General features: G+C 35.2%; 2 protein-coding genes across 2 annotated transcripts in view; both read left to right on the forward strand.

Moving 5' to 3' along the window:
* LOC120627622 (headcase protein) overlaps nucleotides 1-21,977 on the forward strand; it is an 83,744-nt gene extending 61,767 nt beyond the window's left edge. Inside the window, exons 3-5 of the mRNA XM_039895633.1 lie at nucleotides 19,812-20,000; nucleotides 21,203-21,391; nucleotides 21,781-21,977. Coding sequence (XP_039751567.1) covers nucleotides 19,812-20,000; nucleotides 21,203-21,391; nucleotides 21,781-21,951 — 549 coding nt within the window. The 3' untranslated portion in view covers nucleotides 21,952-21,977. The remainder of the gene's footprint in view (nucleotides 1-19,811; nucleotides 20,001-21,202; nucleotides 21,392-21,780) is intronic.
* Nucleotides 21,978-22,058: 81 nt separating this feature from the next.
* Nucleotides 22,059-22,576, forward strand: LOC120627623. Its single transcript, XM_039895634.1, has one exon. It carries the CDS (start codon nucleotides 22,066-22,068, stop codon nucleotides 22,366-22,368), a length of 303 nt encoding a protein of 100 aa, XP_039751568.1. The 5' UTR covers nucleotides 22,059-22,065; the 3' UTR covers nucleotides 22,369-22,576.
* Nucleotides 22,577-22,884: the final 308 nt, after the last annotated feature.

Genomic DNA, 22,884 nt, shown 5'->3' on the forward strand with positions numbered 1-22,884 from the left:
ATTTGTAAGGGGCTAGAGTCTCATGAATTAATCTTAACACAGCAACTTAAAGTAGGTACTTATTATAAAGGAGTATCAGCATCTAATCCACTATTGTTATAATTAAATCGTTACGGATTTCTAGCATAAACCTAACTTATATTATGTCCTACTGCTAAACACAGGTTAAAAATGGTTGGCTGGTATAGGTAACGATCTAATGACCATTTTAACAAACCTAGTTCGAATGCCTAATGATTTAGGCGATGTCCATGGGAATAAAACGTTTCACCAACTCTTAGGTGATTAGGTGAACGGTGAATGTATGCCTAGGCCTGATGCCTGCCTAATGACCTTATATTAGGCGTTACTTCTTAAGGCATTTCCTAGTTAGTGAAAACGGACATAAAAGTCTTAGTAAACGCCTATCATTTGCTTATGATAACAAAGAGTAAGTATCGACGATCGTTTAACGTTGGTACTTCTCCGAAGCACGGTGAAAAGGTAAACTCACATGGCCAAATCTATTCTGTTATCGCATCATAGTGTTGTAAACAGCGTGAACGAGAGTGTAAAAAATTTCAACATAAAAACCTTTTTAGACATGTTGAAGTGGTTAAAATTATTATGCACCCTACTGTCTGAATGCTAATGCAATTTGTGTCGTAGAAGGTGCCTAGGAACATTTTTTTTTGTCTAAACTTAAGCTACAACAGTGCTGCTGATCCGGGAGATGAATGAATGTTTGTATGCTGTCTTTATTAGAGCTTCAGTACGCGATTTTCAGTAACCGTATGTTACCGTTACATCTTAAAGAGGTTCGGTTAGGTTAGGTTAAGAAATGGAATATTTGTTCTTAAAAAAATATCAGAAGCTTCTAAAAACATAAAACCTGTCTTCAACAATTACCAGTGAGATGTGATCCCGAAATGGTTTTCACTCAGCATATTCACTCTGTTAAGACCCAGCTCTGATCATCCGTGAAGCCAGACGTGACGTTCTGAGAGCAGGCAGTGACCGAACAGTCAACGTAGATATTCTATACAGTACAATTGTTATATATATATATATATATATATATATATATTATATATATACAAACAAAGAATAATACGAAGGGAAAGGAAGACTCCTACAAAGAGCCACAATGTGTTCTCCAACCTGAGGCATAGGTGTTAAGTCTTTGTGCCTGTAATTACACCGGCAACCACGTCCTTCAGACCGGAACACAGCAATGCTGCTTGGCAGCAGACAGGACATAGTGGTAATATTATCTAATGAGCTCTTGTCACAAAATGGCAGCATGATGTTTAGAATCCCTCTATTTTAATTCAAATGGCATTTTACTAACCAATAACTTCATAGTTAACTTTACTTTGTCCTTGTTCTATATATTTTGTTAACCTAAATATGACCTAAATCATTGTTTCGATTTAACAATAAGAGTACCTCCATTATTGAATAGTTGATATTGAAATAGTTTACTCAATATAGGTATCGGTTTTATACAATTACGTGTTAATTGATTAAAATTCAATGCACAGAGCATTTAATTCATATTATGCTTATGACAATAATTAAATTATGTATTCAATAGCGTCACGCAAACAATAGATTGTAAAGAATACCTAACCTTACCTAACTAATGTTATTAATTATTATACGAACTACCTTTTTATCTAATGGGCTACTTAACATACATAAAAGGGCGGACAGACGTTTTCTCTAAAGAGGCTAAAAATAAAAAGGCGACACAAGTCAAATACTTACAAAATTACATTGTATATAACCTGTTACAGTTACAGTTTCAGTTAAAACCACGTTGACCTTTACTCAAAAGAGAGTGAAACAATAAAAATCTTAGACAAGTTACGATAACTAACCGTAAAAATGAGTAGGTTTTTTTAAGTTCTTAAAAAGTATTATATTTATTCTTAGATGTAATAAATGCGAAAGTGTGTCGGTTGTTTGTTCTGCTACACCAACGCATTCTTGCGGTTTTACCTGCGATCAATCACAAAACCAATCGTGTTGTGATTGGTCGTAAATTTGCACGCCACCGCGGACACGAGCAGGACGCGTTACTTTGATTCTGGTTTTTTATTAAAGGATAATTAGCACCAATATTCAATTATCATATTAACTTAAAATTCAAGGCTTACTTATTTTTGATTACAATTATTGTAAATTTTTATCTTGTCGTAACAATATATACAACAAAGTCCTGAATACTTTAACATATTATCGGTCGATCTTTTTATCATAAGATTGGGGGTCCAAACAATGATAACACAATCAGCGTGGCTTATTTAAATCAAAATAAAGATAAACATGGTATGGCTCTAGCTTACCTTGTCTATCTACTTAATCCTTACTCAATTTAATTGCTGTGAAAGTGTGTTTGTTTTTTTGTTTTGTACTTTTGTTGTAACTAAGCAACCAATCAACTGAATTTTTGGCAATGAGTTAGTTAAAAGGACGAAGAGTAACTGGCGACGTTTTATCCCAGGAAAACCAACAACGGTTCCACAGCAGGTATTGGTAAAAAACCGCGGTAAACTGTTAACAAAGTAGATAACAATATTAACAATTTCACTGTGCATGAGGAACTGTCCTATTTATTAGGAATATAGAAATCCTAATCGTTAAAGTCCGCAAACCAGCATTGTAGTAGCGAAGTGGATCAAAACTCCAATTCCCATTGTTCTATTAGAGGAACAATCAAAAAGTATTGCAATCTTTAAATTATTGTCGCTCTAAACAATAATCGACACATTACTTAGTTAACTTTCACATCAATACCGTTTTATATAATAAATTGAAGGTATCCCCTTATCAGATTATAGTTTTTGAGCTCGTTCGAATAAAAGATATCGAGCCAATTAATTCAGAAAAGCGGAGTTTATCCAGTGTCTATCTAGCGGGAGAATTAGATTAGATACTAATATAACTTCGGTTTCAATTTCACAGAAATCAAACAATCTAATTGAATAGAAATAATTGGAATCGTCTTTGGTTAGACTCGTTCCGTTTTCGGGGCTTTATTGAGTAAATAGGTAAGATGTATTATTTCGATTATTAGTTATTACTTTTATCATTCATATACTCTCAATACGGTCGAATAAATTGTAGCTTTTTAATTTGTCTGATACGAGTGTTATAAATAAGAAGTTTAGTCCTACATAGGTAATATGCCCAACGCTTCTAATTGAATTTAATAATGACAACTTCACTTACTATACTAATTTCATATCATAAAACAGAGTCTGTCTGTTTATCCGCTAACTCGTCATAAACCACGCAATTGATATTGATGCAGTTTTTTTACCAACGCATAGTAATTTGCAAATTTGTAGTTTTTAAATTGTAAAAAGGGAAAAAACAACCGCTTAATTGGGGCCCACCTATTTCTAGGTGTCATCGGCCTTCTGAACTGGTGGTAGAGTTATTACAAAAATATAGACTGGACGTTTCAAGAGTATAAAGTAGACCTTCTTTTTTACGATCAATGAATTTAAATTTATTCAAATACATAATCATACAAATGTTAGCACGTTCGGAGTGCTAGACATAACATTTCATAAGGATTTAACCACATGTGACGATCAATGTTGACTCAGCTGTAATCGCACGTGGTCCTGCACGTTATCGCTTCATGCCGATACCCTACCTACCTAAATACTTCGATATAAGACATCTATTTATCATAATAGATCTTCTGTCAACTCGTTCTTTACTTATACTGCTTTGATAATTCTTACAGCTAATAATATTTACAAGAAAAATATGACCAACTTTTTTTTGTATTTACATCATAAAATAAGGGATGCAGATTTCAACAAAATACAGAGATTGTAGAACAATGTTTTTAGTTTTACGCATAAGTTATAATATAACTTATAATATTATATATCTTATGTCTATTCGAAATATAAATAATCTGGAACCTCCAATAGGATATAGATTTTTTTCTTGCATTTTTTTTATTTCCCAATATTACGAATTAGGAACTCTATTAGAAAATTCAGAAATTTATAATTCCTGAAAATTTCTGAATTTTCTCCGGTGTGATCTGTTAGGAAGCTTTGGCCGTGGCTAGTTACCCTACAAAGACGTCCCGCAAATCGATTTTGTGTTCCGGTGCGATGTCGTGTAGAAACCGATTAGGAGTATGACTACCACACTCCTTAATAGGTTAACCCACTATCATCTGAAACTGCATCATCACTTGCCACTAGGTGAGTTGGCAGTTAAGGGCTAACTTGTAGTGGAATAAAAAAAATGTATGTAAAGTATTCAATAATGCCACTTCATACAAATGATCGCTTAGCAATATAGAAATATAAATATAGCAATTCTTTTGTTACGAAATTTATTGTTGATAAAATAAAACTCAAAAATATTTCTGCACATATGAAAGAACAATAATTATATTAAAACATTTTCAACAAGAATAAACAATACAACCATTTAAAAATGTTTGCGGTTACAGTTTGCAGATTATATTGATTAAAATTATATTGATTTATGCAAGTGAGTCAGAGTGAGCAACATGCATATATAAACGTACCTATTTACATACATACTCGTACATATTGGATGTGCAAAACAAATAAATTTCGTAAGCTGACAATGAAGACAGAGTTTGCACATGCGAACGAGTTTTAATATGTATTTTCATTTACTCGTACAAAAACCTGCTATATTTGTATATAAACCTAGCGGCTGTCTGCTACTTCGTCCGTGTTTATTGTGGGTTTTTAAAAATCCCGAAGGAACCCTTTATTTTCCCGGGATAGAATGTTTCCTATGGCGGTATCCTTATGCAAACTTTCGGCGCAATGGATGCATGCTACATTTATGATCGGTGCAAAAGTTGAACCGAACATAGGTTACAAACAAACAAATACTGTATTATTTGGATATCATGCTCCTTCAATATCTATATATATATAATGAAAATGGTCTTCGTTTGAGGCTCAATCACGCCTAAACCACTGATCTTATCGACATGAAACTACCACCATTCGATGCGAAATTTTTCCTAGATGGTTTATGGCTATCTATTTTTTGAATTCCAACATTCCTTCATTTTTTTATTGCTGTTTTACTTTTATGAACATTTATCCCGCTAATAAAAACAAAAGATAAGCATTTTCTCTTGATTCTTTTGTTTTCATGGATTTCAACAGAGTGTATTAGACGGATTATGGTTTTTTACATTCAGCTAAGAATCTACTCACGGTAGTGGAGAACGGCTGGACCAATTGGGATTTTTTTTATCTTCAGAATTGTCAGGAGAAAGTTTTGTATGTAAGAAAATTTTAAAAAAGCCCGATAAAAAGTTAAAAATTTCGATGATAATCGAAGAATTCCCATCTATATAGTCACTCACCACGAAATCTCGGGAACCATAAGACTTAGAAACGTGAAACTTGGTAGGAATATTACTTTTGCTATGTAGAGGTCAGCTATGAATAGATTTTAAGAAATTCATTCCCCAAAGGAGATTGCGGGGGCGTTAACAATGAACAATTCCCGTTTTTAAACTATAGCTCCTATAGACTTCAAATTTGGTAGGAATCTTCTGTAAGAGGTGTAGAAATAGGCTATGAACGAATTTTACGATAGCTCACCCCACAGGGGGTTGCGGGGGTGGGTATTAACAATTAATATTTTTAATTTTTCAGCTAAAGCTCCTACAAGCTCCAAATTTTGTAGGAATTTTCTATAAGTGATGTAAAAATGATTTATGAACAAATTTTACGATATCCCACCCCAAAGAAGATTGCGGGGGCGTTAACAATGAAAATTTTCAATTTCCAAGCGATAGCTCCTATAGACTCCAAATTTAGTGAGAGTGTTCTATATGTAATATAAAAAGCGGATTTTACAATGAATCACCTCCAATAACTTCGCGGGGGTGGGTGTTAACAATAAAAAATTTCAATTTCGAAATATAGCTTCTAAAAATTCTAAATATGGTAAGAATCTTTATTATTTACATAAAGAACATCTAAAAATGGATTTCAATAAAGTCTACTTCCGACAGGAATTGCGGGGGTGGGTGTTAAAATCTAAAATTTTTATTTCTAACCTGTAACTTCTACAGACTCCAAATTTGGTGGGGATCTTCGTGTATGTAGGGATATTCGTGTATTTCCTTACAACAATCGTCTTTTTGGCAGCGGAGAAAAAGTCATTGAGAGGTTTCAAAAACTTAACTTTACATGTAGCTATCCAATCAACGGACTAAGACATATTACATTCATTTTACTTTTGCAGACTACATAACCGACGAATTCTTTTATTGCAGGATAGCGGAAATGTAACAGATTAAAATGAATGCATTTTCCAAGCACATGAGATGTGGAAAAGAAATTTAGTTACTTATTCCAATAGAATTCATAAAAAACATGCACAATTAATTTTCTATAAAAAATTGATGTCACGGAGAAAATTTTAGTTAACAGAAAATTCGTCGCACTTGAACCTAGACAGATTTCAACTTCACATATGAGACTTGCAATGACTTTAACTTAAACTTTCAATGCTCATTTCAAATTTTTTTCTTCATGTCAATTATTATTAATTTTTGGAAGAAAGGCTCGGAAATGTTATGATTGCACATTGAAAGTTACAATGAATATTAGTGAGAAAAATCACCTGGATGAAAGATACAGGCTAAATCGATGGAATTTGGAATTTGAGTAAGTCTAAACAATATCGATGCTTACAGTTCTATCCGCGGGGCCTATTTATGTTCATACAAAAATAAAAAAAGGAGAATAATAAAAATATGAAAAAAATAAATAAAAATGAAACATAAAATGTAATTTATTTCCTTTTTCAATTCGCCCAGCGAAGCGGGCTGGAAACGGCTAGTATTAATATATAGACAGACTATACTCTAGCCCCAGAGTAATCTCCGCTTGTGTTATGGGTAGTAAGATAACTGATAAATATTTTTATGAATAATATACATAAATACTTATAAAATACATACATGGTCATCACAGAAACATTTTTAAGTCGTGGGACTCGAACCCACGGCCTTGTACTCAGAAAACAGGGTTGCTGCCCACTGCGTCAATCGGCCGTCAAAAGTTCTAACACAAAAACACGTATTTACCTACTTTTTACATAATATATTTACTATATATTTACTTTTATACTATAAATTTAATCAACAGACGGGCTAAAAATACCTTTTTATCGCAACTAATGCTTGTATGTCTGGGCCTGTGACTAACATAGTAGCTAGTTCGGTCATAAATAATGATAACCAGTGAATCACAGTCTACCACATATTGTGAAATCGAATAGACAAATAAATAGCAGTATTATGATACATTTGTTATATTTTTGACATTTCAACATATGAGATAACATTTTATATACTAACAACAATCGAAATATACCAACCAAACAAACTTAATAACTGGAAGTTAGTTTTTTTTTCACTATAAGTTTGCCCTTGACTGCACCTAATGGTGATTATGCAGTCTAAGATGGTAGCGGGCTAACCTGTAAGGGAGTATGTCAGTAATATATTTTAATCCATACTCCTAATCGGTTTCAACGCAACATCGTTCCGGAACGCTAAATCACTTAGGGGCACGTTTTTTCGGTGGTGACTAGCCACAGCTGAAGCCTCCAACCAGGCAAATGAATGGTATTCAAAAAAATATAATTAAATTAAATTAATGGTATTTTATCTGTAGCAATGTTTAAAGATTGGCAAATATCCATACTCCTAATCGGTTTCCACGCAACATCGTTCCGGAACGCTAAATCGCTTAGGGACACGTTTTTTCGATGGTGACTAGCCACGGCCGAAGCCTCCAACCAGGCAAATGAATGGTATTAAAAAAAATCTAATTAAATTAAATTAATGGTATTTTATCTGTAGCAACGTTTAAAGATTGGCAAATATTATGCTACGATTCTCCACTGTATTTTCTAAAGACTAGGTAACCTAGGTATATCCAAACAATAGGTAACAACGTAATTTCTTATCATGACTTGTAGGTGCTAGTTAATCATCTAACTGCGTACTTCAAACACGCGATATCGGTACAATGATTTACGACCTACCTCACCAATGTGCAGAAAAGAACAATTACGACCACTACTTTTTATACATTTTCTTGAAGTTTTCACTAAAGCGTTACATATTTCGCATTAGCTCCCTTCTGTAAGAGCATATTTTAATAACGACGTAATTCCGGGACTGTATTCGCATAATGTATCGACGTGATGTAAGTCACGTAATGTTTATTGCATAAATTGTTGCTGGGTAACGTATGATTATCATCTAATTTAGAAAAGAGCTTTTTGAAATTTCCTTTTTCTATATCTCGGTGTCTAGTTTCACCAAGTATTTCTTCAACTTCGAAGACTACGTTTTGCCCTTGACAGATAACTTATGGCTCCCAAACATGGTCAGCCTGAAAGTAAGAAAATTCAGAGTCACCGGGCGATCAAGATGGATGTATGATCAAACCAGGAATGTGACGATACGTAAACGAACCGAAGATACTAGGCTAGGCAAGTTTTTACTTTTCCCCTAATGATTTTAACAGCGTAATGCGGGCTTGTTGGCGATCTTCGGAATGGGACTCTGCAAGAGTTTGAACCCTAGGGCTCGAAGAAGCGAAGGGATCGTTCCCCTGGTTGCGCCTCATGTGAGGCCGAACCTTGGCTCAGGCGACGCGACGTTTTTAGGTACGGCAGAAGTCGGGAACCTAGCTGGGCAAGTTGGAAAGCTGACTTAAAAGGTGGGGACGACTTTGTATACTGAAGGATGTTAGAAGAAGAGCCCCCCCTAGAAAAACACCACAGCGTTGCGTCTGGAGGTTCCTGCAAAAGACATATGTCGACCCGCAGAGACCCGTTTAATTTTAATAACGTAAACGTAAATAAATCAAGAAACTCCAAAACATTATAGACTCGATGATTGGAATTTAATGTAAGATGTTTAAGATTCTATAGGACAGGTGGTCGCACTGTTCTAGATAGGTAGGTACATTGTTCTCCAGAAAAAAAATTTGGTTGTAACTTGTAATTCTGACGTTAGTTGAGTCACAACTTAACAATGTCAAGTAACTTACTTGTCAAGATTCAGAGCTTAGTGAGTTCATGATGTGGAAAAACACTTTTAACATTTATAAACATTCACAGTAAACTGTTTAACACTCGCAATTACTCACGAGTAGGTACGCCTTGACCTACATCAATACACACGTTATTTATATGTCTTTTACGCGTGGACAAAGGAATTAGTTAATCGCTTATGATTTATATTGCAAACAATAAAATGAATAGCCGTGTTTAAAAATAGAGGATTGTATCATTGTCACTTTATGATACACTATACTATAACTAGTTTTTGCTTGAGTACCTCCGGGGTACAGGTGGGATATAGATCAGAGTGCTCTTCACGTTTCATCACACACATTCACATTTCACTTTATTGAAGTTAGTAAAGTTAGTAATTCTGAATAGTTTGCCGCACATGTTTTGCAACTCCACATGTTCAAATTGTAATAGAAGTTCCGTGGCAATGTTCAGACATTCATTTAATTTCTTCTTGATAACTCAATATAATTGGCTACGTCCTTAGAAAGTAGACCAATAACTTACTTATACTATAATTAACTGCTTGATTATAAAAAGAACTAGACTAAAATGACTTATTAGAAGCCTTGATAAAAACCCTATTGAAACGTCAAGTCTGCCTCTTTGTAGTGACTCTACCATTTGTTTGGAAGACAAACACTACGCAGAAGAAACCGGCAAGACATTCAGCAGTCGTTCTATTCAAACATTAATATTTTAAAATTAATGGACAGTCTTGCTAGAGATGAAAGTGTAAGGTTTTTACTCAGAGTTACCCACAATGCTTTCGTTATTCCTTGAAATTGTAATGATTGTCCAATAAATATTTCGATGAAATCATAATCAAACGCAGGTCCCATTTTTGCCATCGAGATATCTAGCATTTTTATTTACCTCGGGAAAGACAACTAAATGCCGCAGGAAAAGGAATTACACAAATTCTACGCAGACAAAATCGCGGCAGTCGAAGTGCTAATGATATAATTTCGGTATCGTTTCAGGTAAGTACGGAGAATAATTGGTTTAAAGTCAGTAACTTATCATAATGTAATTTTGCGAATGAAACTTCCCGCTAAATATACGTTAACAGTTTAACAACAGAGTACTTAATATTTTTATTATCACGAATTAACATAACACGATTACAATAATATGAAACTTTACACACCGAAACACCATAAAACCATGGTCATTAAATACACACAAAGCAAGTCTACCGCTATTATCTAGTACCACTAATGATGATACTCGAATGGGTAGGTAGTAATGGTAGGAATGGTAGTAACTGACACAACAATACGGCTAACAATAAAACGTAGTCAAGATAAGTAGTTTTTCATGTTACCAAGTATTACCAAGTGTCCGTCTGGGAAAGAAATAATTGAAATATCTTTACTTTATTTCTCGTGGCTCTTGCACCCAGAGAAGACAAAAAAAGTTGAGTTAACTAGTTTTATTTTCTAGATATCTTTAATAGAAACTTGATATAGTTGAAGCGTATATTATGTATATGATATAGGTAAAATTTCGACCTGAGTGACGACAATAGTATTTATTATATTAATTGGTTACCGGTTTGAGCGTGAAACAGCAAATCGAACATCCTTTTTTTAATAGAAGTACAGACTTAGATTAGGTTTCAATGAGACTAGAAAATCCAGCCTAAAGTGAAGCCTGAAGTACCAGTCTAGATGGTGGAGAAAACGGAACTGGAAAGGCATTCCAGATTCAAACACAGGTTTTAACGACTCCCGATACTACTGTACTATTGAAAACTGAAGAACATTTTAACAAATCAATTCAAATCTCTATAGCAGTACTATTAATACGTGTCATACTATCCGAACGGAAAGTTCCTTTGCAAGGGTAAATTGGGACTCGCGGTTCAAGGATTGCCATAAATCTTAATAAATATTCACCCTGGTTACTTCGAAGAATAGATTACGATTTACAAAATACCCTCATCTCTGTCTAAGTTTCTTAATACAATTTTACTGATATTCAGAATGTCTTCTCATTTGACAGAAATCTCTATAGAAAGAAGCTTGCATCTTTGTGCCCGCCCATCTTTTTCATGTTAAGTATTATTTTTCTTTTGAAACTTAATAAATTAAAGTAAATGAAACCCTGAATATCAATAGATCGTAAACTTGGTATCAGGTCAATCGTGAAACAGCGTTCGTTTTCTTTAGACATTTATTACAACTTATTCATTGCTATAAACAAAGCGATTGTTCGAACAATCTGCGTTAATAAAAATGTCGTTCGGTCCTTGCTCGTTGTCAACGTTTGCCAGGAGCACCTCATCAAAACCTCATCAGCATCCGGACCTATTTGCTTTAATTGAGGCAATTTTTAGATGCACTTCATGCGTGATTATATGAACCCGCTTTCTTGTAAAGTGTTTAATTTCGTTAGCGTACGATGTAATTATGACAAAATGAACTTATAAATAAAATATAAGTTTACTTCGAAAAAGTACAATTCTACCCATATCTTGCAAAAATTGCATTAAAGTTTGAAGTAAAATATTATTATGATTTATACCCCTAACAAAGGAAATGAAAACAAGAAAGCGTTATTTAAATAGGTACATATTTATAAATACATTTCATTTTAAACATATTACCAAAATGAAATTTAAAACACACGCTAAATACATTTTTCAGCCCAGTTTTTACAAATTAAAACACTTTTACAGCTTCAATATGGCGAAATTCGCTTCACGCGTCCTATTTCTTGGAATATGGAATCTTTGGTACGTGAGACTAATTCACGCGAGAAAATAACTTGAATACGACACAGAATTCTCGCTCAACCTTCGCAGGATAAGAAATTTGAAAATTCTCGGGAATTTTATATTCAAATATGTAGGTATAAAATTTCTCACTCGATATTTTCTTCCTTGCTGTTATGTAAGTAGAGATTTACCCACTTTGCTCTTTGTTATCAAGTCAATTATCTATACTCATAATAAAATTATAAATAACTTATTAAGTTAGTTAGATATTTACTTAACCTTTTGATAACTATGGCGCGACGTCGGCGTCAATATAGATAGCTACTCACCTAACAAACTAGGGTCACAGGTGACCATTATATTTATATAAAAATTGTCTAAACCTCATTTCTGGTAAATTGTCTGATTGGTCTTATCCAAATTTTCGGTTATCACCTTGTAAAAAAAAGGAACAAAATACGAAATTTAAAATGTGACATCAGTGACCAGATTTCTGAGTTTTATAAAAATAATGCACTATAAACTACTATTTGTGACGTAAAAATAAAAATGCTATTTAAAAAATGAGAATGCTATTTGAGAAATGGTGTTTAAAAACGTCCTGACATGAATATGAATTATTAAGGCTCTGGACAAATAGTATACAAACATTACGTTGCCCTGGCTACCTATACTGATGAAATTTTGAGATGGAAATTATTTAATATATCTAATTATTTCTTCAGCTTATGCTTAACCTCCCAAGACCAATCTATATTAAACAATTTCAGAATAAAAGAAATTTCCGTTTTTTTTAGTTTTATTATTTGCAACAAGTAGTCATAGAAATCTATTCTTTGACCAATTGTTGCAAATAATAGTTTAATTATAAAAAAAAACATTTTTTTTTTCATTATTACTTTTTTTCATCGACCACAGATCGACATCACGACAAACGACACTCAAATGTAAATCTAGCATAATATTCATTTTCTTAAAATGCACTCTTTGCCACAATAAAGTAAAATACCACCGTGAAGCTTTCAGACAATGGCAAACATTCAGCAAAACGTAACGCTACCATTTAAATAAATGTATTGAGCACCGCAAATACCATAGCAGACATATTGTTTGTGAGGGTGGCGCCAGGGTTGGCACAAACCATTATTAATTGTTATTTATATGGTTCATTATATATTTATGGTGCCGTGTGGTCACGAAAGAAATCTTTATTGATAAAACTTCAGTCTTTTCGGCTTCTCCATTAGTCTCCACATAAGGTGACCTGTATCGTGGAGACTATGGGTGGCCTGAATAACGATATCCAAAAGACTAGGCGGTAATAGTGATAAATAAATAATTTAAATAATTTTGATTTCTCTTCAATTTATTGATTTCGGCATTTTCAAGTATGCGGCGCCGCTATCATAAACAGTAGTAGTAGTTAGTAACAACCCTAATGAAAAAATGAATCATCTTCATAGTACCTGAAATATGGGTGTTATATATAGCTAACCTAACTTTCCAGCACTGTAAAAGCTGGCTTGAAGATCTAAGAATTAGTATTCGAATACGAAGCCATCGTCCATGGTTATTATCACCTACGATTATTATCAATAACATGTGATAGTAATAATTATAGAAGCCCGCCAACTCGCATAGGCTCCTATGAGAATATATATGGGTCCGTGCTACAAATATATTCCTCTCTTATACCCAAGTAAAGATACCCGTACTCATGATAAGTAGTAGTACAGACAGTGACCAAGCCCTGATGATGAAGCAGATATGAGGTAATTGGATGCCGTATATCTCAAAAAAAATAAACTTTCATATTTTCTCTTGTGAAATTAATTTTATTGTACACTGTTCACTGAACCGTGCGCCGACAAACGACGGTTGGATAATACGAAAAATTTCATTTCCCTAATTAAAAATAAGCCACCCTTAAGTCAGTTTCATTTGTAACTCTGGATAGCGCCTTTGATATTTTTACCCGACATAAAAGGAGGTAGTACAACTTAGAAAGCGAAAAGATAAATTAAAGTTCTTGTCGTGTTTGAAAGAATGTACCTTCTCTCGAGAAAGTCCTATGTAAAATGAGTTAAATCCTTAAATTTTGTCTAAGGCGTAATAGAAGTCGGTTTTTTATAAATAATTTTAGGATAAATTTTAAGTGATACTTCTTTAGCAATACACAAAAGTTGATTCTTTTGATTAACCTTTTTACACCCTTATGGATTCAGGAGCTAGGGATCGTCCTAATGAACGCTTTTAGGTGATTGCAATAAAAGCCAAAAAAACCCACTTAATCTGTAGTGTCTCTACGTGCATCTGTATAATTACATCACCTTCAATTTAGGAAGTTTTAATGTGTGTACATTCGTTTTGCGGCATGTCGACTACTAACGAAGCTGGGTTACTTTGTTCCTCTCGTTTCCTCTTTAAAACGGCCTCTTGACGCTTTTGTTGTTTGTTCCAACAGCGAAACAGACTAAAGCCGCGATTAAACTGAAGGATAGGTGGTATCTACATTTTGGACCGAATTTCGAGTACCTACCACTTCAAGGCTCTGTTTTGTTTGCGCGTTGATTTAAGTTTGATGATTGATGATTTTAACTCGCATTGTGACATAAATAAATAAGGAATACTTAGTTAGCAATAATTTATTTCAGACATGATTACCTTTGTACTTGGCTATTGAATGAAATTTTAAACTGTATTGAGATTCAATAAAATAAAAAAAAAATCACCTGTACTGGGAATGCATTGTAGGAATATTATAAAAATCGAACGATCAGTGACAATAGAAACATAAAAGGTTATATTTCTATTGGTTTTTTTGACAAATTATCAAATTTTTTATACAGCTAAGGAGCTGTATAAAAAAATTAATAATTTGTCAAAAAAAAAACGAATATAATCTTTTTCTTTTAAATCTTATATTGCAAACTTAATCATCACTGTTAGTTTATCTTATACTTACTTTTAATCTGCCAAATTAAACCATGTTCATGACTTGGATCGCAACCTGGTAGGTTGCGAACTAATTTCAACGTTAACTGATGTTAAAAGTTTCACAATAATTATACCATATTTATATTTAGTAATATATTAATTTTCATTCTGCTCGTAAAATACGACTTGCAACAGACACAAAGCGTGATCGGATTGAGTGAATAAACCGTCTGCTTGGAGCGCTCATCAATCTTCTGTCGCCTTAGTACAAGATTTAGTCGCTCGCAATCGAGGAGTGGTTTTCAGGTATGAAAATATTTAAAAATCGGACTAAAATGGATCTTATACGAATTGTATTAAAGTTCAATATTGCCTACAATTCTTTAGCTTTTGTAAAACAAAATTCAGAAGTACAGGATTTGCGAGTCTAAAACGAGGTGGCATCAGGTCAATTTTACTTTGACGAGACAGAGTTTGATATGCGAAATCGACTCGTCGATTGCGAGCACGCAAATCTTTTGCTAAGGGTACTGGTACGAGTAGGTACCTACGTAGTAAATGGCGCAAGTTCGGAACGCTTCGTCGCAACGGGTTCGTCGTCCGCGACCTGCAACCTCACTAAACTAACGCGACACTTACAATTTAATTGCCACTCATTAGTCCTCAGGCGACAACTTAACTATCCTTTAATTTAATTCAGTAATTTACAGACTCTTTGTAAACAGAGATTGGAGTCTACAAAGCCGCAAAAACAAAGAAATACCAAAGCGGATATACCTTCGCTCATGAAGCAGGAAAAATGTTTATATAATGCGATATCTTATCCCTATGCTCTTAGGAAATTTAAACAATAAAATAAAATGAGTAAATAACGCTATTTAAATACGACGGCTTTATTGCAAAGAAACAGTAATGATCTAGGTAATGCACCGACAAAGGGGTACGATGCAGCGCCGGGGTATGGGTACCCGTACCCCTGGCAGGTTAGGCGGCTAACATCTTAGGCTGCATCATCAATCAACAATAGCAGTGCGTGGCTCATTCTTAGTGGAATAAATAAATATCGTCACCTTATCGTCGCTTACACAGACTTTTTAAAATTCTCATAAAACAAACGTTTCTTCTTCACAGCAACCACACATTTAGAATATTGTTGAAAATTAACGAGAATATCCTTGAATTATAGATTACTAGCTGTTGCCCGCGACTTCGTCTCCGTTTGATTTTGTTCATTATCCTTAAATGAGGGGTTTGCTGCTGTCCGCTGAGAAGTTCTGTCCTCTATCTCCAACCACATTCATCAGATCTGCACAAAGTTTGGGCAAAATTAAACCATATTATAACCTCTATAGTACAAAAATAATTATTTAAATCGGTTATAATTTGTCGGAGTTATGGTGTAAAATCGTCAAACACTTTCATCCCCTCTCTTACATTGACTTTCAACTTACATTGACATTTATAATATTAGTAGGGATAGGGATAGGGATAATAGAAATAGAAGCGGCGATAGCCGAGTGGGTAGGACTTTGACTTTACTTTCGTGGTGCCGAATCCCAGCACGCACCTCTAACTTTGTAAGTTATGTGCGTTTTAGGCAATTATAATATCACTTCCTTCAACTGTGAAGGAAGACATCGTCAGGAAACCTGAGTGTTTTCCATAATGTTCTCACTGGTGTGTGTAGTGTATCAATACGCACTGGTCCAGCGTGTTGGACTACGGCCTTAACTCTTTCTCATGGTGAGAGGAGACCCGTGGGGAACTACAGGGGTAGTTGGCTGGTAATGGGTAGATATGACGATGATGATGATGATGATATATATAACACCTATATTTATAAATTTGTTATGATGATGGAACGTATAACCGATGCTATAATATTTGGATTCAATCTAACTACTACCGTGACCTGTATCTGGGAAACCGTTTTCTTCTCAATATTGTGCTGTCAATAACTACCGGGGCTATAAGGAGATTATTATTTTGATACAAGCTCATTCCTTTCAAAGGTTAGATCTCAACTGATTGGCATAAATGGCCATGGATAACTGTTACTAAATGATTGATAGATACAGGATTATTTTGCAAACTCCAATGGCATATATAAACTAGCTAACTTAGTATATATTTGTCGTTTATTGAGTCGGCGGCCTCACGATCAACGGATTGCCAATCGTTTTTAAATCCATAATAACAAATTGTGGAAAATATCAAAATTCAAAAGACTACAAATTATAAAATACTATTACGTACTAATCAATCCTAACATCCGATTATAAGGCTTCATAACCAAAATGTTAAAAACAAACCCTGATGATGGTATGTGTCCGTCTGTGACAGCTTTATAATATGTAGTTTATAAATGCTATCGAGGGAAAATTTGGAATATTTTACGTATTATTCTTAGCACTGTTGTTATTTGTCAGATAAAGCATGATCTAATTGGAGTACCACAGCGTTGTTTTCAGAATAAATCAATAGTTTGAGAGTAAGATAGAAAAGAAAATTTACGTTGTAAATTGCTTTGCCAAATACCAATTAATTAAACTACCCTCACTCTACTAACTAGTCGTGATGGGCTAACTTGTCATCGCCAATAAATATAAAAAATCTACAAACCGCATAATATAATCTATATCCACCTGCAAAATTTACAAAGAAACATACCGAATATTGTATAGGTTGGATACTATCAATCATAACATGCGAACGCGTGTTAAATTAGCAGGTACTCAGGGGAGGTCGAATAAATCACACACATCTCTCGCAGATGGTTCAGTTTGACCAGTTATTTATCATTCACAAATTCGTAGACATCACCCTGATGATTGCAATTTGCAAATGGACGCGATATTATCACTACGTTAATCATCCAGATGTAATCGTGCTGAAAATTAGGTACCTACATTGTTTGTGAGCCGTGCATCGAGTTTACGTTCGCAATGCCGGATGGCTTGCCCCACCTCGTCTCTTGGCAAACTGCACTATCCTATATTGCAAATCATACCTACTGTGTTTGTTTGCGTAGGTCAACGCTCTCGCGGAGACGTTTTATGTGTTCCTGGTGTCACGAAGTCATTCTAATAATAGAATAATAGGAATGTTAACATCAAACATGCTGGCATGCGCTCTGATACTTACCGTTTGTGTATGTGACCCGCGTTTCCTATAAACATTAATATGTGATCAATGACAAATCGATACTCAGCTTCATATGCTCTAAACATTTCTATCCTTACTCATATTATAAATGCGAAAGTGTCTCTTTGATTGTTTGTTAGTTCCATATGTACTCGTAACAACTAAACCGATCTCGTACCTAAATCTTATTTTCTGGAAGGATTTTTTACCCCAAAGGCATTTTAAAAAATAACCTTCGTTACTTAACCTTCTAAACACATCTTGAGGAAATTTCGCTTACTGGAGACTTACGTTTACAATTCCGTATAAAAAACTGTTAACGCTGGATTATTGAAAGCCTCCTTTGAGGAACTCCCTGTGGTCTTATAAGTGAAGAGAAAATTTAGAAATCTAAAATTTCTGTATTCTATGGTCTGATGGGAGACTTCCGATAAAGATTTAACGTTTAGGAACGATGCCGCGTTGAAACCGATAAGAGGTATGGGTTTAATATATCCGCCATTGTCCTATCAGGTAAACTGCATCAGCAATTACCGCCCGATGAGATTGCAGACAAGGGATTGTAGAGAAATAAGAAGAATTCGCAAGGAACATTCAGAATTTTAATTAAAATTATAAAGCTGAAAAATTTCAATGTATGCGAGAAGTGCTAAACTCATGCAACACTAAGGCGGTAGTTTCTTTAGTTTGCGCGTTGTGTGTTTCGTTTGTCAAACCTCTTATTGATGATTTTGTTGAAAAGGCTTACCGACAATTTTTTGTTACTTTATGAGAAACAAAGTTAAAGTTACGTCTATTTTACGGAAAGGGGGATATGTTTAACGGTTTGACAGTTGATAATATGCTTAATCAAGTCCTACGACGCAGCAGTAACTCGTTAAACTTTCATTATTATTCGCTTTCACAAATTGCTCGTACGTGAACGAATTGTTCTCAAAATCGATCTCTGCGGCGCCAGTGAGCCTTTGTTTGACTTCGACTCCGAATTCAGCATAATTGCCTTTCAGCCTTTCATTATTCAACTTTATGTAGTCATTTACTTGGATTATTACGAAGGGAGTAGCTGTGGTAAGTGTCTTGGGTGGATGCATTAATCGCGATATGTAAATGGGGGGATATAAAATATTGAAAACGTAAACGTGGTTTTCCAAGAAGCCACGCTTGCCTAACGCGACCCTCGCATTGTTTTCTTATAGGTATAACAGCAAAAGCGAATTTGTTTTAGTGCCTTTAAAATATTTGGTACCTGTATTATGTTATCGTGTATGGTATGATAAATTTTTGTATACAAAATAATTTCTTATATATGGTATTGCTAGTTCCAAAATTAGTAAAGCAATTTTTTTAATTAAATCATAAAGGTGTTTTGTCTTATGTTTCCAAAAATTTGTCTTAAGGAAACTAATCGGGATGCAAGGATATTCCTTGCATAACCTGAAATCCTGCTGATGCAAGGAGATTCCTTGCATCCTATAAACGTGCTGCGTGCGTGTTAGGAAATGTTTTTATAACTCCGTCATCTTCTTTCTTCTTTCTCCTGGGACTGTCTCTGCACTTAGTTGGCCTGATCCATCCGTGTAAGTGTGCGTAACCTATATGCACGCCACTGAATCTAACACATAATATTGCATCGTTAAATTATGTCAAGGCAAGGCAAAAAAAGGCGTCAAGACCGCGTTTACGGTGACATGCATATTTGACTAATGCTTGCGACCAATTACAATTTTTACTGTTCAATGTTCCTGGGATTGGACTGTTTACACGCTACTAAGGACTCACTTTTCACAGCGGACACAAACACTGTTGTACAGTTCTCTCTTGATTAATTCTAAACTGAAAATTCTGCTGTTACTTCAAATATTTTTTCTTACTTATTAATTTTTTGTTATAGATTGAGGACGAGGGTAATCACGGCAACGATGACACGAGGCTGTTCATCCTCTCGACGCTCGCTGGGCAACACAAACCACGCGTATCCTGCGCTCTGTGCAAGGAAACCCTGCATGTCTTCGATCGCTACCCGCTGGTGGATGGCACCTTCTTCCTCAGCCCACGGCAACACATGAGCAGCGCTGTGGAGGTAATAATATAATGCATGATTTTATGTCATTTTAATACTGTTATTTTGGTATTAATAAGGGCTTCCAAATAAAACACTTTTGTCCCGATATAGCTGTATTCCAAACTGAGTAGTTATTAGTAGTTACGTAAGTAATACAAAAACAAGTTGGCGGGCTCTTCGAACATCAGGGCAACATTAGTTTCCTTACTGCAAGCTGGCTGGCTTACTGAGAAGGCCTTAGCGTTTCATCTGCACATGCTAAGGAGAGAAACCAGTTCCCAACTGTAAATGATAAAAGCTGAGGTTGAAGTGAGGAATAGCACAGAGTAAAAGAACTAAGAAATCGACAAGCAAAGCAAAATATTTTAATAAATAAAAAAACTGAGTTCCTACTTTCAGTCTGCTTTATTTACTCAGCAACAAAGATGATATCTATCCAAGTGATGCAAGGAAACAAAGTTCTGTTGTAACTTAAATAAGATCTGGAAAAGTTTGTTTGAGTCTACAAAATAGACGACTGTTCTAACTCGCTACCAACTTCTCGACTGGCGTTGTTTATTCAGTGAATTACGACACGAATGTGAGCTCGGATGTACTTAGGTCTTTGTTTGATGTTGGAGTTACGGTTTCATCCTATTTGCATTTACATCTGTAGCATTAAAACTGTAGATGTTATCAAATAATCGTATTGAATGACTTAAATACACCTATTGATTACGTAAAAAAATTAACCGAAGACCGCTTAAGTACCCGTCAAGCATACAAACTTATCGTCGTCTAAGTCTGTTTTTTTTAAATTGTAATTTTTTTGTAATTTATTAAAAAAAAAGTCTGTTATTGAATTCTAAGAACTGCTTCTGCGCAAGACTTATCATGATATTATTTACTTTTATCAATTACTTATTTCATCCTGACCAACTAAGATCGTGTGTTCTATATTCGCTTATAATTCTGAAGTAGCAAATGGTAATGATATAATAGGCTAGCTGATATCTTAATCGAAAGCTAAAATTAAGTCTGTTTAATATGCGAATACTGCACGAAGGATGGACCAATAATAGTATAAGTATACCGGAACAAAAATACCATAGTACCAAATCTCGGTTAGGCAGTGGTTAAACAGAATTGCGGTCAACGGGTCTACCGTTGGTTCATCTTTCGCATTTATATTATTATGGACCATAAGACTCATTAACCTATTTTCGTTTTCTTCCACTCAGGTGAAAGTGGAAGGTCGCACGCAATACCTGACGTGTGTGTGCATGGGATGCCTGGAACGATGCGACCTAGACCGCACGATTCGTTGCCGCTTCTGTGGCCAAAAGTGGGACGGCTCATCTCTTGTTCTTGGAACAATGTACTCCTATGACATCTTCATGGCTACGCCCTGCTGCGCTGAGAGATTGAAGGTGAGTTCTCTGAAAAATATGAGTCTGCGTGCAATTTCTTATAAGTAAAATTTGGCAATGCAAACTTTAATTTTCAAACATCGGACTTTTATTTAATATAATTTCCTAACTTTTAAAGGTAAAATTTGTAGAAACGTAAGCATACGAATTAATAACTCATTTTTTTTAGAAGTCACTTACAAAAGAAAGAAACTATCGCAAATAAAAGACAAACAAATAATATTTTAAAATCATGTCTTTCATTTGTTCAATCGAAACACCTAATAAGACGCAATTAATGTAAAATCACAGACAAAACCTTAAATTTTATTATGCACCTGAAAACCAAATGCCTTCAAGTTTGCTGAGCTTCGTGTTCAGAAAACTAACATAAGTTGTTTTGTCCACAGTGTAACAACTGCTATAAGCCACTTCTGCACCCACACCAGCGGCTGAACTATTCTGACTACTCGCACCCAGTGACGTGCCCGCATTGTCGCGTGGTGGACACGCACTTCGTTAAGCCGCTGTCTTACTGCTTCACGAAACGGGTTTTCCCGCTATTCCAGCAGTGGCCATAACAAACAGCGGTGCCGGGGCCCTCTCCCGGCACCCCCCCTGATACGTGGGGCCTCGCGCCGTCTCCTTCCAGACGGGCGTCCCCGCCAGCATTGCGCCCAGTTGTAAACACGAGCATGGCGTCCCGCGCGCCGGAACCGACCGGAATCGATGAGTCTGCTAAATTCCTTACTCCTTCTTTGGCTAGTATAACGGAATCGCTCTCCCTGCTTGGCTTGAGTCCAGAGACGCTTGCCATGAGTTTCGGAGAGTCACTCGCGGAGCGATACCTGTCGGCGCTTCGATCGAAACCAGCTGAGAGACCGATGCCGATGCCTTTGAGCACATGCGGCGCCCCAAGGCGGGCCCCCCTCGCTGAGCCATCGAACCTGCAGCTGTTCTCCAACGACTTCATCGACTACCTTAACCAAATCGCGTAAACTGTGCTCATCTTGTGCGCCAATAACGAACTATTTATGTGTGTCCTCCTTTGAGGCGCTAGGAATAATTTTTGTTAAAATTAAGTTGGTATTATTGAAAATAATTTTATGTATCGGTTTAGATCATACTATTGATTTTATTTTAATTTTATTCTACACTTTGTTGATTAAAATAGGTAGATGTTGATTTTATCAAAAATAATAATAATTAGGGGTATGACATAGTGACACCAGAAATTGCATTTTTTTTAAATTTTCGTTTGAACCTTAAACCGGGGAGTATTCCTTCTGAAGGAGATAGACAAGTTTTTTTTTAATTATTACCTTCGATTTCAGTGATACTGGTACGATAGCCCTATTTAATAGGCTGTTTGAGTGGTGTGTTGTTTAGTTCAATTTAGTTTATTAGTTATGTTTTATTTTAGCAAAATTTTAAACTTTTAAACTTAACCTTAAGTGTTATACAATATTTTCGTAGGTTTATGTCGATTTTTTTCTTCTCTCCCACCAAATGGC

Source organism: Pararge aegeria, chromosome 11, assembly GCF_905163445.1.
Source record: "Pararge aegeria chromosome 11, ilParAegt1.1, whole genome shotgun sequence".
Classification (NCBI taxonomy): domain Eukaryota; kingdom Metazoa; phylum Arthropoda; class Insecta; order Lepidoptera; family Nymphalidae; genus Pararge; species Pararge aegeria.